Genomic DNA, 22890 nt, shown 5'->3' with positions numbered 1-22890 from the left:
AAATGAGCATCTTAATATTAATTGATATTTCTGACTGGGAATAAGGGTCAATTCTTCTTAAGAATGTATAGGTGCAATTTCAAATTATGAAAGGGTTTGATAGGGTAGACTTAGAGAAGATGTTTCCACCTGTGGGGGAGACCAAAACTAGGGGCCATAAATATAGGACAGTCACTAATAAATCAGATAAGGAATTCAGGAGAAACTTCTTTACCCAGACAGTGGTTAGAACATGGAATCTGCTACCACATGGAACAGTTGAGGCGAATAGTATAGATGCATTTAAGGGGAAGCTAGATAAACACATGAGGGAGAAAGGAATAGAAGGATATGCTGATAGGGTGAGATGAAGAGGGGAGGGAGGAGGCTCGTGTGGAGCATAAACACCGGCATAGACCTGTTGGGCCAAATGGCCTGATTCTGAGCTGTACATTCTATGTAATTCTACATAATACAGCTGTACCTGCAATTTATTTTTAAAAACTCATTCTCAAGATGTGAGCATCACTGGCAAGGCCGGCATTTATTGCCCGTCCCTGGTTGCCCCAACTGAGGGTCTTGCTAGGCCACTTGAGGGGGCAATTAAGAATCAACCACGATGGTGTGGGACAGGAACGCTGGTTGAACTGTATTAAACGTGTGGGCTAGTGCTTGCTGACCTAGGTCAGTGGACCAGGGCGTGACTTAGACACTGGTAAAGTAAAACCATAATAGGTTGTAGCAATGAAACAGCTTGCCTTGGTCCATCGTAACCGAGAACCTCACCTGGCCATTGGGATATGTTTCTGCATGTCGTGGGAACATTTCACATGCAAATTTGATTCAGCAAAATCAGGCTTGATTCAGAAGATCTGAAGTCTCCGCTTAATAACTGCCTCCCGTAGTTGTTCAGCAATTGCTTCCGAATCGATACCAATGCTAAGAATCTCATCACTAGGGTCATCGCACTTTAACGAGGTGCTGATGGCTGATTGAAGATGCTCGAAGACCCCACTTTGCCTGGAGCTTCATAAATCGGGTAAATATGAGGGATTAACGAGGTATGAAGAAATTATTGAACAGCCTGAAATAGTCGGCGTGCTTAATACACTATAAGTGGTGCCTTTGTAAATGACGCCTACGGTGATGGCAAATGGGTAGCACAATTTGCCCGATATGGTGTCAGCCGTGGCTCAGTGGGTAACACTCTCACCTCGGAGTCAGAAGATTGTGGGTTTAAGTCCCATTCCAGAGACTTGAGCACAAAATCTAGACTGACACTCTGTGTGGTACTGAGGGAGTGCTGCACTGTCGCAGGTGCTGTTTTTCGGATGAGACCTTAAACCAAGGCCCAGACTACCCTCTCAGGTGGGCGTAAAAGATCCCATGGCACTATTTCGAAGAAGAGCTGGGGAGTTCTCCCCGGTGTCTTGGTCAATATTTATCCCACAGCCAACATCGTTATAAAACAGATTATCTGGTCATTATCACATTGCTGTTTGTGGGATCTTGCTGTGCGCAAATTGGCTGCCACGTTTCCTACATTACAACAGTGACTACACTTCTAAATGTACTTCAAGTACTTTGGGATGTCCTGAAGTGGTGAAAGACGCTATCTAAATGATTATTCCAATGCTCTCCTCTCCTTTCCTCCCATTTTCCATCCTCCATAAACTTGAGCTCATCCAAAACTCTGTTGCCCGTATCCTAACTCGCACCAAGTCCCATTCTCCCATCACCTCCCCTGTGCTCGCTGACCTACATTGGCTCCTGGTCCGGGAACGCCTCGATTTTAAAATTCTCATCCTTGTTTTCAAATCCCTCCATGGCCTCGCCCCCTCCCTATCTCTGTAACCTCCTCCAGCCCTACAACCCTCCGAGATCTCTGCGCTTCCTCCAATTCTTGCACCTTGCGCATCCCCGATTTCCATCGCTTCACCATTGGCGGCCGTGCCTTCAGCTGCCTAGGCCCCCTAAGCTCTGGAATTCCCTCCCTAAACCTCTCCGCCTCTTTCTCCTCCTTTTAAGACGCTCCTTAAAATCTACCTCTTTGATCAAGCCTGTCCTAATATCTCCTTATGTGACTTGGTGTCAAATTTTGTCTGAAAACGCTCCAGTGAAGTGTCATGGGTCGTTTTACTATGTTAAAGGTGCTATATAAATGCAAGTTGTTGTTGTTGTCTTTCTCTGTTCTAGGCGGCTGCCCGTTCTAAGCTGGGACGGTGAAAGTGGTGGGGACAGTAATCGTTTCCCTTTAAGTGACCGAACCCGCTGCCTCACTTAGAGAAGAGGCCGGTGATTACTGCGGATTGGTCGCTCACCCATTAAATCTGTTACCGTGGTGTTTTTCAGGTGAACATTGAGAGGCGGCTGTTCAGTTTCACCTTCGGAAACCTCGATGCCAAAATGAACTGGGTTCACGTTGACAATCTGGTGGAAGCTCACATCCTCGCCGCGGAGGCACTCTCAGCTGCCAAAGGCCACGTAGCGGTAAGTGGCAAATCCGCGAGGGCCGCACTGGTAACCAGGAACCCAGGGCCGGGCATCACAGTCCTTCTGTAATTATGGGTTGTATCGGTCTTTGAAGTTCAACAATCTGTGGTACAACAACTTGCATTTATATAGTGCCTTTAACGGAGTGAAACGTCCCAAGGCGCTGCACAGAGGCGATTATCAGACATAATTTGACACCGAGCCACATAAAGAGATATTAGGAACGGTGAGGTAGGTTTTAAGGAGAGTCTTAAAGGGGGAAGAGAGAGGTGGAGAGGTTTAGGGAGGGAATTTCAGAGATTAGGGCCCAGGCAGCTGAAGGCACGGCCGCCAATGGTGGAGCGATGAAAATCGGGGATACACAAGAGGCCAGAATTGGAGGAGCGCAGAGATCTCGGAGGGTCGTAGGGCTGGAGGAGGTTACAGAGAGAGGGAAGGAGGCGAGGCCATGGAGGGATTTGAAAACAAGGATGAGAATTTTAAAATTGAGGTGTTGTCGGACCGGGAGCCAATGGTCAGCGAGCACAGGGGAGCAGCAGAGTTTTGGATGAGCTCAAGTTTACAGTGGGTGGAAGGTGAGAGACCAGCCAGTAAAGCATTGGAATAGTCCAGTCTGGAGGTCATGAAAGTATGGATGAGAGTTTCAGCAGCAGATGGGCTGAGGGAGGGCAGAGGTGATGATGTTATGGAGGTGGAAGTAGGTGTTAATAATGACTGTGAATTTTCTGATATTTCTGGTGGCCTAATTAAGATCAAAGAGTTGTTATGGGGTAACAGAGAGGGCAATAAAAACGGGAACATCTCTAAATGGAATCAGCAGAATGTCCTTCCCCTCGTAGTTTCTCATCTTGGAATTGGACTGACCTGAGAGTGGGTGTCAGCTGTGGTTCAGTGGTGGCACTTTGACCTCTGAGTCAGAAGGTTATGAGTTTAAGTCCCACTGCAGAGACTTGAGCACAAAATCCAGGCCGACACTCCTAGTGCAGTATGGAGGGAGTGCTGCATTGTTGGAGGTGCTGTCTCTCAGATGAGACATTAAACTGAGGCCCCGTCTCAGGTGGATGTGAAAGATCCCATGGCACTGTTTTGAAGAGCAGGGGAATTCTTCCTGGTGTCCTGGCCAATATTTATCCCTCAACTAACATCACGAAAAACAGATGATCTAGTCATTATCACATTACTGTTTTGTGGGATCTTGCTGTGTGCAAATTAGCTGCCGCATTTCCAACATTACAACAGTGACTACACTTCAAAAAATACTTAAAGCGCTTTGGGACGTCCTGAGATTGTGAAAGGTGATATGTAAATGCAAGTTTTTTCTTTCTTTGGTTTAACTGTAGATCCTGTTGTGTAAAACCACTAGCGTGTAACTCAATGGTAAAATCATTCAAAAGCTCAATTTATGTTTTAATGCAGCCGGATTTATTGCCTTGTTTACAGAGTGGCCAAGTTTACTACATCAACGATGGTGAAGCTGTAAATGTATTTGACTGGTTAACTCCATTGGTAGGTTTTTTTATTTTATTATTTGTATGAGCGCTTAAAAATATTCATACTTAAATTATTTTAAGAAAGAACAAACTGACATTTGTATAGTTTTGTCTTGTTAAAGCTTTTCAGAAATATTGCAAAGTTCTTCAAATTACTTTTTGAAGTGTAGCCACTGTTGTGTAGGTTAATGTGGCAGCCATTTTGCACACAGCAAGATCCCACAAAAAGCAATGAAATAAATGACCAACTTGTCATGTTTATTCTTTGGAGGTGTTGGTTGCGAGATGAATGTTGGCCAGGACACTGGGCGAACTCTCCTGCTAATCTTCATTTGGTACCGTGGGGCCTCGAACATCCACCTCTGCTTAAACATTCTTCTAAAGGATGGTACCTCCGACAGTACAGCACTCCCTCTGTATTGGTACTGATTACGTGCTCGAGTCTCTGGAGCGGGACTTGAACCCGCAACCTTTATAACTCAGAGGTAGAGAGTGCTGTCCACTGAGCCACAGCTGACAGGAAGGGTCGGAGGCCAGATGTTAACCTATCTCCAGGTGTTTGAGCACTGCTTCTTAAGCACCCTAAGGACAGTGATTTCCATGTGTCACTCTCCCCCTTTATCATTTCAGTCAGGTACTGGCCATTCTGTGCCCTGTTGTGTAACGCACAGACTCGACCGGTCCCTGTGTTTAAAGGGACAGGCACCCTTACCCAATGCTAAGTTCACAGACTCACATTTTCACTGATCTACAGTACCTTCAGTCTCAGATAGATCGGGACATCACTAAAGAAGAAGAAAGAAATGAACTTGCATTTTCTATAGTGCCTTTCACGACCTCAGGATGTCCCAAAGCGCTTTACAGCCAATGAAGTACTTTTTGAAGAGTAGTCACTGTTGTAATGTAGGAAACACAGCAGCAATGAAATAATGACCAGATAATCTGTGTTAGTGATGTTGAGGGATAAATATTGTCCAGGACATCGGGGAGAACTCCTCTCTCTTTTTCGAAATAGTGGCCGTGGGATCTTTTACATCCACCTGAGAGGGCAGACAGGGCCTCGGTTTAACATCTCATCCGAAGGACGGCAGTCGCTGGAGGGAGAGCACAACTACACTAAAAGTGGCATCTCCTCTCTCGCGATGCTGGCTGACCTGTGTATTTTCCGGCCTTTTCGATTCAATTTCAGATTTGTTGCTTTTAACCTCTCGGGAGTGCTGTGTTCCAGCAGTGCACTGTGTTGTTAAACTCACCCACTGTGTCTTGTGCTCTGATAATCCCCTGGCGTGTTCTGTGCGTGCTTTCACTTTAATTTCTCTGCGTGTTTTTAACAAATGGAAAGTGAGTGTTTTAAATCACCCTGTCTGTGAATTCACGCATCGTTTATTTGTCTCCGCTAGTTTGTGAAATTGGGCTACAGACCCAGGCTCCATGTCTCTGCCCACTTCATTTACGTGGCAGGTAATTTATATTTTTGTATGTTTCATTCTTTGGTTTCTCGACAAATTGCATTGTTTTGTTTCCCCTGAATTATGTGCTGTTCGTGTAGTTTATAAACTTTCACATAAGAGCATAAGAAATAGGAGCAGGAGTAGGCCATGCGGCCCCTCGAGCCTGCTCCACCATTCAATCAGATCATGGCTGATCTTCAACCTCAACTCCACTTTCCTACCCGATCCCCATATCCCTTGATTCCCCTAGAGCCCAAAAATCTTATCTATCTCATCCTTGAATATACTCAACGACTGAGCATCCACAGCACCCCTGGGGTAGAGAATTCCAAAGATTCACAACCCTCTGAGTGAAGAAATTTCTCCTCATCTCAGTCTTAAATGGTTGACCCCTTATCCTGTGACTATGCCCCCTAGTTCTAGACTCTCCAGCTGAGGGAAACAACCTCTCAACATCTACCCTGTCAAGCCCCCTCAGAATCTTATATGTTTCAATTAGATCACTTCTAAACTCCAGACAGTATAGGCCCATTCTACTCAACCGTCTCATAGGACAACCCTCTCATCCCAGGAATCAATCTAGTGAACCTCAGTTGCACCACCTCTAAGGCAAGTATATCCTTCCTTTAGATAAGGAGACCAAAACTTTATGCAGTACTGCAGATGAGGTCTCACCAAAGCCCTGTACAATCGTAGTAAGATTTCCTTACTCTTGGACTCCAACCCCCTTACAATAAAGGCCAACATTCCATTTGCTTTCCTAATTGCCTGCTGTACCTGCATGCTAACTTTTTGTGTTTCTTGTACCAGGACGCCCTAGTCTCTCTGGACACCAACATTTAATAGTTTCTCACCATTTAAAAAATATTCTGTTTTTCGATTCTTCCTACCAAAGTGAATAACCTCACATTTCCCCACATTATACTCCATCTGCCACCTTCATGCCCACTCATCTGTCTATATCGCTTTGCAGACTCTTTGTGTCCTCCTCACAGCTTACTTTCCCACCTAGTTTTCTATCATCAGCAAACTTAGATACATTACACTCGGTCCCTTCATCTAAGTCATTAATATAGATTGTAAATAGCTGAGGCCCAAGCACTGATCCTTGTGGTATCCCTGAAAATGGCCTGTTTATCCCTACTCTCTGTTTTCTGTCCTTTAACCAATCCTCTATCCATGCTAATATATTATTCCCAACCCCATGAGCCCTTATCTTGTGTAACAACCTTTTATGTGGCACCTTATCGAATGCCTTTTTGAAAATCCAAATATACTACATCCACTGGTTCCCCTTTATCTACCCTGCTAGTTACATCCTCAAAAAACTCTAATAGATTTGTCAAACATGATTTCCCTTTCATAAAACCATGTTGACTCTGCCTAATCATATTATGATGTTCTAAGTGCCCGGTTACCACTCCCTTAATAATAAATTCCAGCATTTTCCCAACGACTGATGTCAGGCTAACTGGCCTGTAGTTCCCTGTTTTCTCCCTCCCTCCTTTCTTGAATAGTGGGGTTACTTTTGCTCCCTTCCAATCTGCTGGGACCGTTCTAGAATCTAGGGAATTTTGGAAGATCATAACCAATGCATCCACTATCTCTGCAGACACCTCTTTTGAAACCTCGGATGTTTTATTCCATTTTATTTACATTTTATTCCAGCCACTGTCTCCCAGTCGACCTTCTCCATCCGAGAGACGGGGGCAACGTGGAGCACCAGACGTTTCCATGACAACCATCGGTGTTTTAATGGGTTAACAGGAAGCCCGTTAAGGACCCCCCCCCCCCCACCATCCCCACCACCTTTGCCAAAAGGGTCACTTGGTCAGATACTACAGCTGTAATCTAGCAACCTCCTCCGCGGAGTCCTACAATCCTCCGAGATCTCTGCCCGCCTCCATTTCTGGCCTCTTGCACATCCCTGATTTTAATCGTCCCTCCATTCATTCACCGTGGCTTCAGCTGCCTGGGCCCTAAGCTCTGGAATTCCCTCCCTAAACCTCTCTCCATCTCTCCCCTCCTTTAAGACGCTCCTTAAAACCTACTTCTATGACTAAGCTTTTGGTCACCTGTCCTAATATTGCTTTATGTGGCTCGGTGTCGAATTTTGTTTGAAATTGCTCCTGGGATGCGCCTTGGGACGTTTTACTCTGTTACAGGCGTGATATAAATTCATGTTGGTGTTGACGCAGCTCAGATAATCACCCTCTATATTGCCTCTGTTTTGTAGCTATAATAATGGAGTACCTTCATATGGCCCTGAGACCCCTCGTGGAAATCTCCCCACTGCTTACCAGGAATGAGGTAAAGACCAACAGTCAGCGTAGAGTACCATTTTATTTTTTAAGAATTTATAATGTCTTATGGGGTATGAGTGAGTGTGTGGTCAATCAATGGAACAGGCTCCTTGGGGAGAGGTTAAAACAGTTATCCTAAACCTTTATAAATCACTGGCTGGGCCTCAGCTGGAGTATTGTGTCCAGTTCTGGGCACCACACTTTAGGAAGGATGTCAAGGTCTTGGAGAGGGTGCAGAGGAGATTTACTAGAATTATAACAGGGATGAGGGACTTCAGTTATACGGAGAGACTGGAGAAGCTGGGGTTGTTCTCCTTAGAGCAGAGAGGGTTGAGAGGAGATTTAATAGAGATCTAAAATTCTGAGGGGTTTTGATAGAGTAAATAAGGAGAAACTGTTTCCACTGGCAGGAGGGTCGGTAACCAGAGGACACAGATTTAAGGTAATTGGCAAAAAAGAACCAGAGGGGAGATGAGGAGAAATGTTTTTTTTACGCAGTGAGTTGTTCTGATCTGGAATGCGTTGCCTGAAAAAGCGGTGGAAGCAGATTCAATAATAACTTTCAAAAATGAAGTGGATATATACTTGAAAAGAAAAAATTTGCAGGGCTTTGGGGAAAGAGCTGGGGAATGGGGACTAATTGGATAGCTCTTTCAAAGAGCTGGCACAGGCACGATGGGCCGAATTACCTCCTTCAGTGCTGTGTGATTCTATGATCAGGGGAGCCAGTACTTTTGTTACTTGTTTACCGACTTGTCACTTTTCTTCCTCAGGTACGGAACATCGCCGTCACACACACCTTCAAGATAGACAAAGCGAGGAAGCAACTAGGATATTGCCCCAAGAAGTACAACTTTTCTGACTCCATTGAGCATTACATAAAAACAAGACCCAAGCAGGACAGTTCCCTCTCTCTGTTCTTGAAAGCCTTATTTATCCTGAGTGTCGTTTTCCTGCTAATCTGCCTCTCCCCAGTGCCCCAGGCCCAGGGCCCGTCAGTGATGCAGTTCTCCAAGGTAAACCAACATTAACGTGTCTGACTTTCCTCACTGAGGTTAGTTTACCAGGAAACCATCTCTCACACCTGCTCCAGCCGCTCAACGCACTTCCATAATGAACTGTTTCCCCACCCGCCCTCCCCAAGTAACAAACACTTGATTAAGGAGTGCCTTGGGAAGTTTTTACTACGTTAAAGGTGCTGTTTTTGTTGGTGGTTCTGATGTTACTATTGTAGTGAGTTACACACTAAGGGTTTGTACATCCCTAATCCTCTTGCTGTTTCCCAGTACGTGGGTTTTTAAAGGATGAAATGTATTTTGTAGTACATTAATGTTTAACGTTTATCATCAGTCTTTCTGCAGTTTTTGTAACGGTGCTGTTTCTGATGCACGAGTTCCATTGTGTACATGATCTACAGTGAGGTCTGCTGAACAATCTTCATCCTCTTTAATGTCACTTTTTAATAAGGTCTTGCGGGAACATAGGAACAGGAGGAGGCCATTCAGCCCCTCAGACCTGCTCTGCCATTCAATTAGATCATGGCTGATCTGTATCTCAACTCCATTTACCCGACTTTGCTCCATATCCCTTGATATCCTTACAAAAACCTATCGATCTCAGCCTTGAAAGTTCCAATTGACCCCCAGCATCCTCAGCCTTTTGGGGGCGAGAGTTCCAGATTTCCACCATCCTTTGAATGAGAAAGTGCTTCTAGATTTTGCTTCTGAACGGCCGAGCTCTAATTTTAAAGTTATGCCCCCACCCCCCCCCCCCCCCCGTTCTTGATACCCCTCAGCAGAGGAAATAGTTTCTCTCTATCTCCCCTATCTAATCCTTTAACCATTTCAAACACCTCAATCAGATCACACCTCAACCTTCTATAATCCAGGGAATACAAGCCTAGTCTATGCAACCTGTCCTCATAATTTAACCCTCTTAGCCCCCGGTATCATTCTGATGAATCTGGGCTGCACCCCCTCCAAGGCCAGTATATCCTTCCTGAGGTGCGGTGCCCAGAACTGAGTGCAGTATCTCCAGACGGGGTCTAACCAAGGCTCTGTATAACTGGAGCATCTCTTCCTCCCCTTTCAATTGCAGCCCCTTTGGAATTAAAGGCCAACATTCCATTAGCCTTTTCGATTACTTTAGGTGAGATATTGAACAGGAGCAAGGAGTCTGGAGACGGATTCTGAATCAGATCAGTCCCTTTGAATTCCTCTTACAGAACTTGAGATGGAGAACATCTCAGAAAGCAACAAGGGACCTTGGGGTAGATTTTCAACTCACCGTCTGGATGATGTGAATCTGCTGCTCGTTATAGAAACCGCCCGATTCTCATTCCCATCGCTCATCTGCAAAAACAGATTACGGTTTTTAAAAGAATTACAGCAAGTGCAGGTTTACAGAGCTTAATTCATCGCTGTGATCCAGGACAAGACGAATCACACCGTGAACGCACAAGAGGTGCTGTTCATTTACGCTCAGAATTCCTTCGAAGAGGGAAGGCTGGAAATATACTTTGTCTGGATTCAGCCAATTGAACACGATTTCTACCCCAAGGAGATGTTAAATACATTCCCAGTCACACCTGGATCAAAGCACCTGTAACTTCATTCATTTTCTGATAAAAGCAAGTGGTCTTCATCCTGTAGCCTGTCCTGATTCCCGCAGGCTGTCCTGATTCCCGCAGGCTGTCCTGATTCCCGCAGGCTGTCCTGATTCCCGCAGGCTGTCCTGATTCCCGCAGGCTGTCCTGATTCCCGCAGGCTGTCCTGATTCCCGCAGGCTGTCCTGATTCCCGCAGGCTGTCCTGATTCCCGATTCCTGTAGGCTGTCCTGATTTCTATAGGATGTCCTGATTCCTGTAGTTCAGTATTTCTCAAAATACAGTTGTGAAATTGTATCTCTCCCTGGTGTCTGTACAAACTGTTTGTTTAATGAAGCGATGACCACACATCCCAGTGTGTGTAATGCTTCTCACTCAACGAGTGTTAATCAGTAACAACGCATCCAAACATGCTTTTTGCAAAGAAACCAAATATTTTGGATTAAACTTAGTTATTTTCAAAAAAAAGGTCAGATTAAGGTTAAATTCACGCAGTCCTGGATAATAATGAAGGAGATTCCCGAGAATCCAGACTTTGGATGAAGGAACGGGAAGTGCTGGATATTCTCCAATGGACGGAATAGCAGTCGTTGATTACTGAGAATGAGAATCGAATGGAATCATTACAGAACCTCCACCTGCTCGCAGTGTAATACTGTTAGAGTTAATATGATCAATAGTGCATATTCACACTGGTGTTTGTTATAAAATGTTCTCTAAACAGTCCACAGCAATTTCTGCTTCTTAAACATTGTTGACTGAAAAAGGCTTTACAGGACCATTCTTTTTTTTAAAAACACCCCAGAATGTTTTTAATTGTTCAGACAATATGTATTGTCAATAAATGAATGGAGAATGTGTCCATGTGATATAAATAACAACTGCAGTTAAAGATTTTCATTTATTGATGCACAGATTACAGATATCAATTGCATGAAACACACTTTTATTTGCTAATATCATTCAGGGGTTTAAGAATTCCATTTTATATTGAATTAAAGGCAGAAGCATTAAGCACTTAGAAATAGCTCATCACTTAAGACATTTCCAAAGCATTCTTAAATCATAGGAACAGGAGTAGGCCACTCAGTCCCTCGAGCCTGTTCCGCCATTCAATGAGATCATGGCTGATCAGTATCTTAACCCCATCTACCCACCTTGGTTCTGTAACCCGTAATACCCTACATTGCAACAGTACATCATTGGCTCTAAAGCGCTTTGGGACGTCCTGGCTCACATGTGAAGAATATGCATTTGTGCAAGGTACTCGGGCACTGCTCGTGCCTGTTGAATCGCCCACTAGCAAGAATCAGTGCGGAGAGAAGAGCAGGAAATTAGGGGGCCTAGGGAAAGGAAAAGTTAACCAGGCATCTTCTTCCTGATTACTAATTAGTGACTCCACGCTGGTAATATTATGTGCGTGTGTGAAAACACCAAGTGAGGACAGGATTGGGCTTGGCTGTGGTGCCCCCACAGTCGAATAGCTGGCCAACAGTCACTGTCTTTGCTCACTTCTGAGTAATGACCACCGGTGAGAGGTAATGGAGGGTTGCTGGCACACGCGGAACGATACCCCAGCATGAATCAGTGCTTTCAGGAGACCGGAGAAACCCTGAGGGGGGTTTTAACTTAATTAAACACAGCCTAAGGAATGACCGAATCATACAGCACAGAAGGAGGCCATTTGGCCTATCGTGCCTGTGCTGGAAATGTTAATTGTGTTACGTTAGTAAGATGAAATGCTGTCTTTTCACAGCTAATTTATTATTCAGAGTTACACTGAAAAAGACACTCCATACCAGATAATGGGCAGCCCAATGCTTCAGAAGTGGAGCTTTCACATCAGCTGAGAGAGGACCCAGCAGGACTGGGAGGTGCAGCTGTCCCTGTGCAGAGCAGATTTAAAGCCGGGGTCCCTGCCTCAGGCTTGTGATGATGTAAGGTCACTCGGTCACTCACTCCTACATTACAACAGTGACTGCATTTCAAAAAGTACTTCATTGGCTGCAAAGCGCTTTGGGACATCCTGAGGCCGTGAACGGCGTTACATAAATGCCAAGTTCTTTCTTTTCTCACTTGATGGTAGCACAGAAGTGCAGCAAGCAATGGAAGAGGACAGAGGGGGCTGAAGGTGAATGTGATGGATGGAGGTCTGAGAGCGAGGGATTGGTGGGCAGGGAGTGCCCTCTGCTGGAGCGAAGGAAGCAAAGTCAGTGAGATTGAGTTTAAAGGGGGTGGACTCAGCGAGAATCCCAGCGAGAGGGAAAGAGCAAGTGTTCAGAGAAAGGTCAGTGAAAGGATCAGGCTCATTTCTTTACGACGTTCAACATTCCTCGAATCGCTAATCACGCCACTTAATGAGAACCACCCTCTCCCCATCACAATTTGTCACTAACATCTCTATTGTTTTAAGTGGCAGGATAATTACGGATGCGGAGGGTACGTTTGGCCCATCCATCCGTAAAGAAGACCCTTTGCCACTCCAACACCCAATTGTTTCCTAAATAATTCCAGGGCTTCTGCCTCCGCTGCTCTATCTGGGAGTCCATTCCATGTGCTGCTCAGTCTTTGTATGAGGAACAGGGCTGGACTGATTCCCCCTTAAGGATTCTAACAGAAAAAAGGGGGTGTGCGGATATTACAGCGCTAAGGAACCATTCACAGGGCACTTGGGTCCTGATTTCCCCAATATGGCCAGTCTGACCCTGGTGAAAATTTTCCTGATCTCAGTCTGAAACTTGCCTTTTATTAATTTAAAACTACCCGTGCATTTTAATTAGAAGTAATATTTACCTCTTCCATTCCACATTTACATAATTAAATAAATTTAATACACCATTAAATAAATTTAAAACAGAAATAGACAGTTTCCTAGAAGTAAAGGGAATTAGGGGTTACGGGGAGCGGGCAGGAAATTGGACATGAATTTAGATTTGAGGTTAGGATCAGATCAGCCATGATTATTTCTCTGAACTGAGAACTCTAAAATTAAGGATCAGCCTTGTGGCTGTTCTCTGCACTTCATCCAATGCTTGCTCTTGTGAGTCACCAACCAAAACTGGGTGCAATATTCAGTCTGATCCGAGCCCTGTACAGTTTGGTCATGACTTCCTCTGACTTACATTCTACTGTTTGGGCTATTGTAGTTCCACACCCTACTGGCTTTGTTGACTGCTGCTCTGTATTTTAGAATCAGAGAATCATACAGCACAGAAGGAGGCCATTCGGACCATCGCACCTGTACCGGCTCTGTCAAAGAGGTGTCCAATTAATCTCACTGCCCCTTGCTCTTTCCCCACAGCCCTGCAAATATTTCCTTTTCAAATATATATACAGTTCTCTTTAGGAAGTTACTATTGAATCGGCTTCCACCATCAGGCAGTGCATTCCAGATCATCACAACTCACTGCGTTAAAAAAAACTCTCCATCTCCCCCTCTGGTTCTTTTGCCAATTACCTTAAATCTGTGTCCCCCGGTTACTGACCCTCTTGCCTGTGGAAACAGTTTCTCCCCATCTACTCTATCAAAATCCCTCATAAATTTTGAACACCTCTATTAAATCTCCCCTTAGCCCTCCATGCTGTAAGGAGAACAATCCCAGCTTCTCTAGTCCCTCTGCATAACTGAAGCCCCTCGTCCCTGGTACCAATTTTGGTAAATCTCCTCTGCACCATCTCCAAGGCCTTGACACCCTTCCGAAGGTGTGATGGTTTGCACTGGTTGGACACGTGGGGAACCCTGGGTCTTCATCCTTACCGATTTCAACACCTGTAAGGAATCTTACAACACCAGGTTATCCAGTTTTGGATGGTGACTCACAAGAGCAAGCTTTGGATGAAGTGCAGAGAACAGCCACAAGGCTGATCCTTACTTTTAGAGTTCTCAGTTCAGAGAAATAAAATAGAATCTCACAGCACAGAAGGAAGCCATTCGGCCCATCGTGCCTGTGCAAAGCCTCTTTGAAAGAGCTACCCAATTAGTGTCCCCCCCTCCCCCCCCGCTCTTTCATCACAACCCTGCAAATTTTTCCTTTTCGAGTTTATATCCAATTCTGAGGAAAGACTGAAAGAAACTTGGGCTTTTCAGCCTGGAAAGGAGGGGGTGGCTGACAGATGATCTTATCGAAGTGTTTAAGATGCTCAAGGGAATGGAAGAGGTAAATATTACTTCTAATTAAAATGCACGGGTAGTTTTAAATTAATTAAAGGCATGTTTCAGACTGAGATCAGGAAAATTTTGTTGGACTATAACCTGGTGTTGTAAGATTCCTTACATTTGTCCACCCCAGTCCATCACCGGCATCTCCACATCATTATTTCAACACCATTCATGCTAACATTGAAGTGGGACTGGGATCCATCAGATTGTAATCAAGTTTAGACAATATTAGTTGCATGCACTTGCTTTCAAGTGTAATATTAAAAATAACTAGCAATATAATTTTTTGACCCTTTTTTAATTTAATGGTAAATAGGGAAAGTTTCATTCTGTGGATTATTATTATTATTTTGTTTTTGAAGCGTAATTTTAAAAAGAAAGCCCTGGCAGCGGTGGGATTCGAACCCACGCCATCGAAATGACTGGAGCCTAAATCCAGCGCCTTAGACCACTCGGCCACGCTACCACGGTGGGAGAGGCGCTTCTCAGCCGGTATTTCCCCTTCACTGCGCAGCCGCTGTGCCGCCTGCTCGTTCCCTGCAACCGAGGCGGAGGCTCACGCCTCGGCCTCCGGTTACCACGGAATCCTGGAAGCGCTGCTCCGGCCCGGGACTGGGCCTTTACCCCCGCTTTATCGGTAGGGTGGGTTCATATTTAGTGATCGGTTGCTGTCCGCGGTTCCAGAACATTCGGCCGGCAGGAGACCGGCGGCCCGGTGAGAAGCGGCGGGAGGGAGGCTGGGCAACCGGAGAGTGACAGAACACAGGCCCGGCCGCACACCCGCCCCAGTCAGGGCAGCTCAACCTGGGCATAGGGGAGTCAGGTAGGGCATGGGTGGGGTAGGAGGGCAGGACAGAATGGGTAGAGAGGAGGGTGGGTGAGGGAGGGCAGAAAGGTAGGGTGGGTGAGGGAGGAGGGAATGTGAGGCAGGGCAGAAGGGTAGAGGGGGTGAGGGATGGGGTGTGTGTGGGAGAGGGCGGAAGGGTAGAGGGGGTGAGGGATGGGGTGTGTGTGTGGGAGAGGGCGGAAGGGTAGAGGGGGTGAGGGTGGGTAGAGAGGAGGGTGGGTGAGGGATAGGGTGTGGGAGGAGGTGGGTGAGGGATGGCGGTAGGGTAGAGTGGGTGAGGGACGGCGTGAGGGAGGGAGGGGGAGGGTGAAGGTGGGTAGAGAGGAGTGGGAGGGTAGGGAGGGTGAGGGTGGATAGAGGAGGGTGGGTGAGGGTGGGTAGAGGAGGGAGGGTGAGGGTGGGTAGAGGAGGGCAGGCCAGCAGGGAAAGGCAGGCGAAAATGAAACAGTGGAAGTAGGACCAGAGGGCATAGGTTGAAACTAGTAAAAGGTAACTTTAGGACTACTTCAGGCAGAGAGTGATCAAGTGGACGCTGCAGCGCAGAGCAGTGTTGGCGAAAACCCAGGAATCATTTAAGAAAAAAACTCAACGCAGTAATGGGGGAGTGTAGGATTGTTCTGGATGGATGAATTAAGATGGGCCGAATGGCCTTCCTCATCCATAATTATCTTGTGATCTTAACAGGGAACTGAGAGGGGAGGCATACAAGGTAGGAATGGTGTGCCAGGAACAATGGGGCACAGGCTAATGCTGTGAAAGGAAAGTTCAAGATAAATGTCAAGAAGAACTTCACTTAAAGAGACAGCACTTGGAATGGTCCATCAGGTAGGGTAGTAGAGGTGAGAACTTTTCATGACCTCAGGATGCCCCAAAGTGCTTTACAGCCAATGAAGTACTTTTTGAAGTGTAGTCACTGTTGTAATGTAGGGAAACGCGGCAGCCAACTTGCACACAGCAAGATCCCACAAACAGCAATGTGATAATCACCAGATATTCTGTTTTTTAGTGATGTTGGTTGAGGAATGAATATTGGCCAGAACACGGGGGAGAACTCCCCCCTGCTCTTATTCGAAATTGTGCTGTGGGATCTTTTACACCCACCTGAGCAGTTTAAGGTCACATCTGAAAGATGGATTACAACAGTGACTATATTTCAAAAGTACTTCATTGGCGGTAAAGCGCTTTGTGACGTCCTGAGGTGGTGAAAGGCGCTATAGAAATGCAAGTTTTTCTTTTGAAAAAAGAGGAAGCCTTGATTATAGCAGTGTCAATAAAACAGTTGTGATAACACTTTGCCTCTTTAAAAGTTGTAAACAATTTTACAACACCAAGTTATAGTCCAGCAATTTTATTTTAAATTCACAAGCTTTCGGAGATTTTCTCCTTCCTCAGGTAAATGTTTACCTGAGGAAGGAGAAAATCTCCGAAAGCTTGTGAATTTAAAATAAAATTGCTGGACTATAACTTGGTGTTGTAAAATTGTTTACAATTGTCAACCCCAGTCCATCACCGGCATCTCCACATCATGACTACCTCTTTAAAAGGGCACTGGTTATGCGGAAATGTGTTTGGCCAAGCTTTCTCGATGAACCTTAGTTATATGATGATGTGATTTGCAAGCGCAGTGCAATTTATATCGTTGTGTGGTGTTAAACAAATGGGAGGAAATGAAGTTTGAAAACACCCTTTTTCATGAAGAGGAAGCACCTTTAACTTGTTCCTGAACAATATATATAACACGAGGCGCAATAAACAGTGCAGAACCTCTCCCGCTGGTTCCTGGTTTAAATGCAGCTGAACAACACTTGAGATTGTTTTTGCCCGGTTGCTGTCTACTCTCTGGATTACTCTTCCAGTGACAGACACACGCTGGTTACACGGGGAGGGGGGATAGATAGGGAGGAGTTTGCAGTGAATATGTTGCTGTAAGTGAGCTGTGTTCTTGCTGGAAGTGAGCTGTGCGTACGTGCAGTGAAGTGGGCGAGTTGTGGAGCTGACTGGCCGAAGCCAAGCCCTCTTGCTGGGGCGGGTCAGCCGCCGTGTGTGTGGAGGTGACAGCTGGTCGTCTCTTCCTCGCCTTTCCTCCCCCCCCCCCCCCCCGAGTCAGCCTGCGAGCGATCTCCTTCACACATGGCATTCAGGTAGGTGGGCTTTCGTGCAATTCCCCAGCCACCCCCTGCCTCTTTCCTCCGCTGTCATTTGGTTGTTGTCAGATTCCGAGTCTTGCTGTAAGAGGCTGTCACTTCCAATTCTGCTGCCACGTTGTTGGCCGATTTTCTTTCTAAATTTTTTTCTTCTTTGCAGAATTTTGGGAGAGACTGGTCGATTGCCTTTAGGAGCTGTGCATTCTGTGCTTGCTTCAGCTTGTGGTTATATAATATAAACGCAGAGTGGAACGCGTAAACAGTCTTGAGTATTATCTCTTCTGCACAGTGCAAATTAAACAGTTCGTGCATATAAAACATCCTGGGACAGTTTCTTTGCACGGTTGCTGTCTACTAGGGGTCTTTTATTCAAAAATAGAAAGTAGTGATGTATTGCTAACAGTCAGCAATTTTTGGAGTGACATTTGAAGTGCTGCTTGCTTTAAAATCAGGAACAACACCCGCCACTTGCTTAATTTTTAAATAAGGTATAAATATATTTGCATTTTGTGTTTACCTTGCATTTTATTATTAGAATCTAGTTAGGTAGAATTATTTTCTTTGGAGAAAAGAGGTTTGAGAGGAGCCTTGATCCAGCTCCTTCCAAGAGCATGGAGCAGGGCAGAGGGTGTTGGGGAGGTAATGTGGATGTAAACAGGTTGTCTCATTCGAATTACGAGTGCAAAACTAGAGGGTGTTAAGTACAAAACTGGCAACCTTGGAGTGCAAGCAGCAGTTTGAACTCCCACTATCCCACAGTTATCTGGAATCATAGAATGGTTACAGCACAGAAGGAGGCCATTCAGCCCATCGAGTCGCGCTGGCTCTATGCAAGAGCAATCCAGCTAGTCCCACTCCCCCGCCCTTTCCCCGTAGCCTGCAAATTTTTTCCTTTCAAGTACTTACCTAGTTCCTTTTGAAGGCCATGATTGAATCTGCCTCCACCACCCCCTCAGGCAATGCATTCCAGATCCTAACCACTCGCTATGTTAAAAAAAAAAGTTTTTCCTCATGTCACCTTTGGTTCTTTTGCCAATCACCTTAAATCTATGTCCTCTGGTTCTTGACCCTTCATCCAATGGGAACAGTTTCTCTCTATCTACTCTGTCTAGACCCTTCATGATTTTGAATACCTCTATCAAATCTCCTCGCAACCGTCTCTGTTCCAAGGAGAACAACCCCAGCTTCTCCAGTCTATCCATGTATCTAAAGTCCCTCATCCCTGGAATCATTCTAGTAAATCTCTTCTGCACCCTCTCTATGCCCTTCATACCTTTCCTACAGTGCGATGCCAAGAACTGAACACAATTCTCCAGTAGTGGCGCAACCAGTGTTTTATAAAAGGTTCATCATGACTTCCATACTTTTGTACTCTATGCCTCTATTTATAAAGCCCAGGATCCCATGTGCTTTTTTAACCGCTTTGTCAACCTGCCCTGCCACCTTCAACAATTTGTGCACATATACCCCCTGAACTCTCTGTTCCTGTACCCCTTTTAGAATTGTGCCCTCTAGTTTATATCGTCTCTCCTCGTTCTTCCTACCGAAATGTATCACTTCGCATTTTTCTGCATTAAATTTCATCTGCCACGTGTCCGCCCATGCCACCAGCCTGTCTATAGCCTCTTGAAGTCTATCACTATCCTCCTCACTGTTTACTACACTTCCAAGTTTTGTTGGATCAAATTAACCTGCTTTTGGTCCCGGTACCGACCCCTGGGAACACCACTGTACACCTCCCAACAGTCTGAAAAACAACCGTTCACCACTACTCTCTGTTTCCTATCCCTGAGCCAATTCGGTATCTATGTTGCTACTGCCCACTTTATTCCATGGGCCGCAATCTTAATGATAAGCCTACCGTGCGGCACTTTATCAAATGCTTTTTGAAAGTCCATATACATCACATCAACTGCATTGCCCTCACCTACTCTCTCTGTTATCTCATTAAAAAACTCTTATCAGTTTAGTTAAACACGATTTGCCTTTAACAAATCCGTGCTGACTTTCCCTAACCAATCCACACTCGTCCAAGTGACTGTTAATTCTGCCCCAGATTATCATTTATAAAAGTTTCCCCCCACTGAGGTTAAATTGACTGGCCTATAGTTGCTGGGTTTATCCTTACACCCTTTTTTGAATAAGGGTGTAACATTTGCAATTCTCCAATCCTCTGGCATCACCCCCGTATCTACGGATGTTTGGAAGATTACGGCCAGCACCTCCGCAATTTCCACCCTTACTTCCCTCAGCAACCTTGGATGCATCCCATCCGGACTGGGTGACTTATCTACTTTAAGTACAGCTAGCCTTTCAAGTACCCCCTCTTTATCAATTTTTAGCCCATCCAGTATCTCAACTACATTTCCCTTTACTGAGACTCTGGCAGCAGCTTCTTTCTTGGTAAAGACAGATGCAAAGTACACTCCCATCATTGTGTTGTTAATGATTAACTCCTTTTAAGAAGGAAGTTGCTGAATATCCGATTGAGAAATGCTGTGTGTTAGGAAGATAAGTAGAGCGTAGAATGGTTATAGTGCAGAAGGAGGCCATTCGGCCCATCGAGCCTGCGCCGGCAGTTGGAAAACAAATTAGAACTCTAACAGATAAAAGAAGAGGTGAAATTGAAGAAGATAAAATTACATAGAATTACATAGATAAAATAGTTGAAATATTAAATGAGTATTCATGGTTGAAGATAACACTAACATCCAGTTTCTGTTGTGCTGCCAATATCCTGGAGGATTTTGAAGTCAACAGTGGAGAGGTACTTGGTAAGTGTAGGACTTAATATGTACAAAACCTGAGTTATCACAACTGTTTTATTGACGCTGCTAATGTCAGGGCTCCTCTCCAACTTTCCTGCTTTGTTAAAAGAAAAACTTGTATTTATATAGCACCTTTCACAGCCACTCAAAGCATTTTACAGCCAATTAGAGGAACGTTGCAGCCCATTTGCACACAGCAAGGTCCCATAAATGACCAGATAATCTATTTTTTATTGGTGATGTTAGTTGAGGGCTAAATATTGGCCAGGAATCCAGGTGAACTCTCCAGCTCTTCTTTGAACAGTGTCATAGGATCATTTATGTCCACCTGAGAGAGTAGACGGGGCCTCAGTTTAACATCTCATCAGAAAGACGGCACCTGCAACAGTGCAGCACTCAGTACTGCACTGGAGTTTCAGATTATGTGCTCAAGTCACTGGAGTGGGACTTTGAACACACGACCTACTGATTCTGGAGCAAGAGTGCTACCCACTGAGCCAAGGCTGACGCCTGCTCTTTTTCAACTAGCACCACGGAAACAATTTGTGGGGTCCTGGCTGATGTCATGGAAAAATCGCTGGATGCTAGCAATGTTCTGAAGTACTGGAAACGAGCAAACGTAGTGTCTGTATACTTAAAAAGTGGGACAAATATAACTCAAAAAACAAACAGGCCATTTGACTAACATCAGTAGCAGGCAAGATAATGGACTCTATTCTCAGGGGTAGGTTGGAGGAGTAAGTATTAGTCTTGGTTCAGTGTTAGTGCTTATGCCTGAGTCAGGAGGTTGTGAGTTCAAGTCCCACTCTAGAGACTTGAGCACATAATCTAGTCTGACACTTTAGTTTAGTACTGTCTTTTGGATGAGTCGCTAAACCGAGGCTTCATCTGCCCCCTCAGGTAGCCTTAAAGATCCCATGATACTATTTGAAGAAGAGCAAGGGAGTTCTCCTGCGGTCCTAAATTCCTGACACATTTAACCATGGTACAATTGCCTCTGCCTGCAATGTCATAGGAACATTGGAATTGCTAGATGAAAAAAAACAGAGGTCCATCTAGTTCACCTTTCTTGTTAGTTGCCTGATACAATGATAATGGAGTTGTCGACTAATCATAGCAATCAATCTCTATCAATTCATCTACAACAGACCATCTAATTATAAACTTTATAAAAAAGCAGAAAATCCTTTACAGATATATTAAGGAAGAAACGATGTGTGTATTTCAAAGGATTATGTTTTTCAGTTCTCCAAGTGTTTAACGATTCTGGGGGTAGCACGTTGCTGTGGTATGGTTTTGTGGATAATGATGGATATCATTAGCCCACTGTAAGGAAAGTGTTTATGGCTAGATCCAAATAGCTATAGAGTATGTTGGAAACTTGCAGGTTGGTGTCTTTAAAAAATCATCATTGGTAGTTTGCTTCTTATAAATTAGTCTCATTACAAACCAAGATCCGGGTAATGGATTTTAACAATGAGAATAACGGAATTGGAATTTATGAGCTTTAAAAGATTTATGTAAGTGTTTGTTCTACATTTCTTAACAGATGATATTGAGTCTTTTAAAGGGGAAAGTGAGATTTGTTTTTGTTTCAACGGGTTTGATTTGGGTCAGTGTTTCTTGCTCACAAGCGATTCACCCTGTGTTTTATGAACACCTGATGTGGAGATGTTCTGAGTGTTGTCACTGTTTTATCTGCTCACACATTTGCAAAGCTGGCAGGCTTTCAGCAGCAGAGGCCTAGAGGGGAGGGGCGTGCAACTCACAAATACTACAGAGTGGCAATCTGAGTTCCTCTGACAAGGCGTACAATGTTTGCAGCAAAGCTGCATCGATCAGAACATGCAAATTGGCTTTTACTTTGTGAGAGGTTTGAAGAGAACTGCCTCATAGCGTAAGTGCCCATCTTTACTGTGTTTCAGATGATGGCATGAGCCTGGGTTGTATGAGGCCCTACAAAAGCCCCCAAAGCAAGGATACACACTTTTTAAAAAAAAAACTGTGTAACTTTTGTCATTTTGGTGTAGTGCATCAGTAAACTCTGCACAGTTGTCCCTCCAATTTGTGATACATGGAGTTCCTGGTTACCTTGGAACTGTTTGGAGGAGATGCAGGCGGGTCACAAGGGTGTTAGGGGAGGATTGAATTGGGCTTGATTGTGAGGCCCCACAAAAGGGAATAGCCTGCCTGCACTCACTGACTAGGCTCACTGGGTGGGGTACTGAACAGCATCCAATGCATGTGAAACAGTACTCCAGCAAGCGTCAGTGTCTTCAGGAGGGTAAGAATTTTTTTTTAAAAAGACCTTTTGTACATTTTTTTTCAAGTGTGGGTGTTGGGGGTGAGAACAGTGTCCTGTTAGGTCTGTAGCCACATGAAGAACGGCCACAGGTGAAGTATGGAGGATCGCTGGTGTCCATGGAGCTGTAACCCGGCTTGAATTGGCGGTGCCTTTAGGGGAAGAGGGAAGCATATTGCAGTGGGGGTGGTGAGAATTTAAAAAATCAGTTTGTGTCTGGCTGAATTTACTAGAATGGTACCAGGGATGAGGGACTTCAGTTACGTGGAGAGACTGGAGAAGCCGGGATTGTTCTCCTTAGAGCAGAGAAGGTTAAGGGGAGATTTAATAGAGGTGTTCAAAATTCTGA

The 22890-nt window shown here is 44.9% G+C and overlaps 2 protein-coding genes and 1 non-coding gene across 3 annotated transcripts in view; 2 read left to right on the top strand and 1 right to left on the bottom strand.

Moving 5' to 3' along the window:
- The window catches only part of sdr42e2 (short chain dehydrogenase/reductase family 42E, member 2), a 28297-nt gene extending 17974 nt beyond the window's left edge, over nucleotides 1–10323 (top strand). The window contains exons 7-12 of the mRNA XM_068003071.1: nucleotides 2332–2469; nucleotides 3913–3978; nucleotides 5363–5423; nucleotides 7650–7723; nucleotides 8490–8732; nucleotides 10147–10323. Coding sequence (XP_067859172.1) covers nucleotides 2332–2469; nucleotides 3913–3978; nucleotides 5363–5423; nucleotides 7650–7723; nucleotides 8490–8732; nucleotides 10147–10323 — 759 coding nt within the window. The remainder of the gene's footprint in view (nucleotides 1–2331; nucleotides 2470–3912; nucleotides 3979–5362; nucleotides 5424–7649; nucleotides 7724–8489; nucleotides 8733–10146) is intronic.
- A 4541-nt stretch (nucleotides 10324–14864) lies between these two features.
- On the bottom strand, nucleotides 14865–14946 carry trnal-uag (transfer RNA leucine (anticodon UAG)). Its single transcript has one exon. It is a non-coding gene; the product is annotated as a tRNA-Leu (tRNA).
- Nucleotides 14947–15000: 54 nt separating this feature from the next.
- The window catches only part of eef2k (eukaryotic elongation factor 2 kinase), a 50710-nt gene continuing 42820 nt past the window's right edge, over nucleotides 15001–22890 (top strand). Inside the window, 1 exon segment of the mRNA XM_068003070.1 lies at nucleotides 15001–15117. The gene's annotated coding sequence lies outside the window, so the exon portion shown is untranslated.

The sequence above is a fragment of the Heptranchias perlo genome, chromosome 22, assembly GCF_035084215.1.
Source record: "Heptranchias perlo isolate sHepPer1 chromosome 22, sHepPer1.hap1, whole genome shotgun sequence".
Classification (NCBI taxonomy): Eukaryota; Metazoa; Chordata; class Chondrichthyes; order Hexanchiformes; family Hexanchidae; genus Heptranchias; species Heptranchias perlo.
Note: the sequence above shows the minus strand (reverse complement) of the source record. Positions and strands in the feature narration are given on the sequence as shown.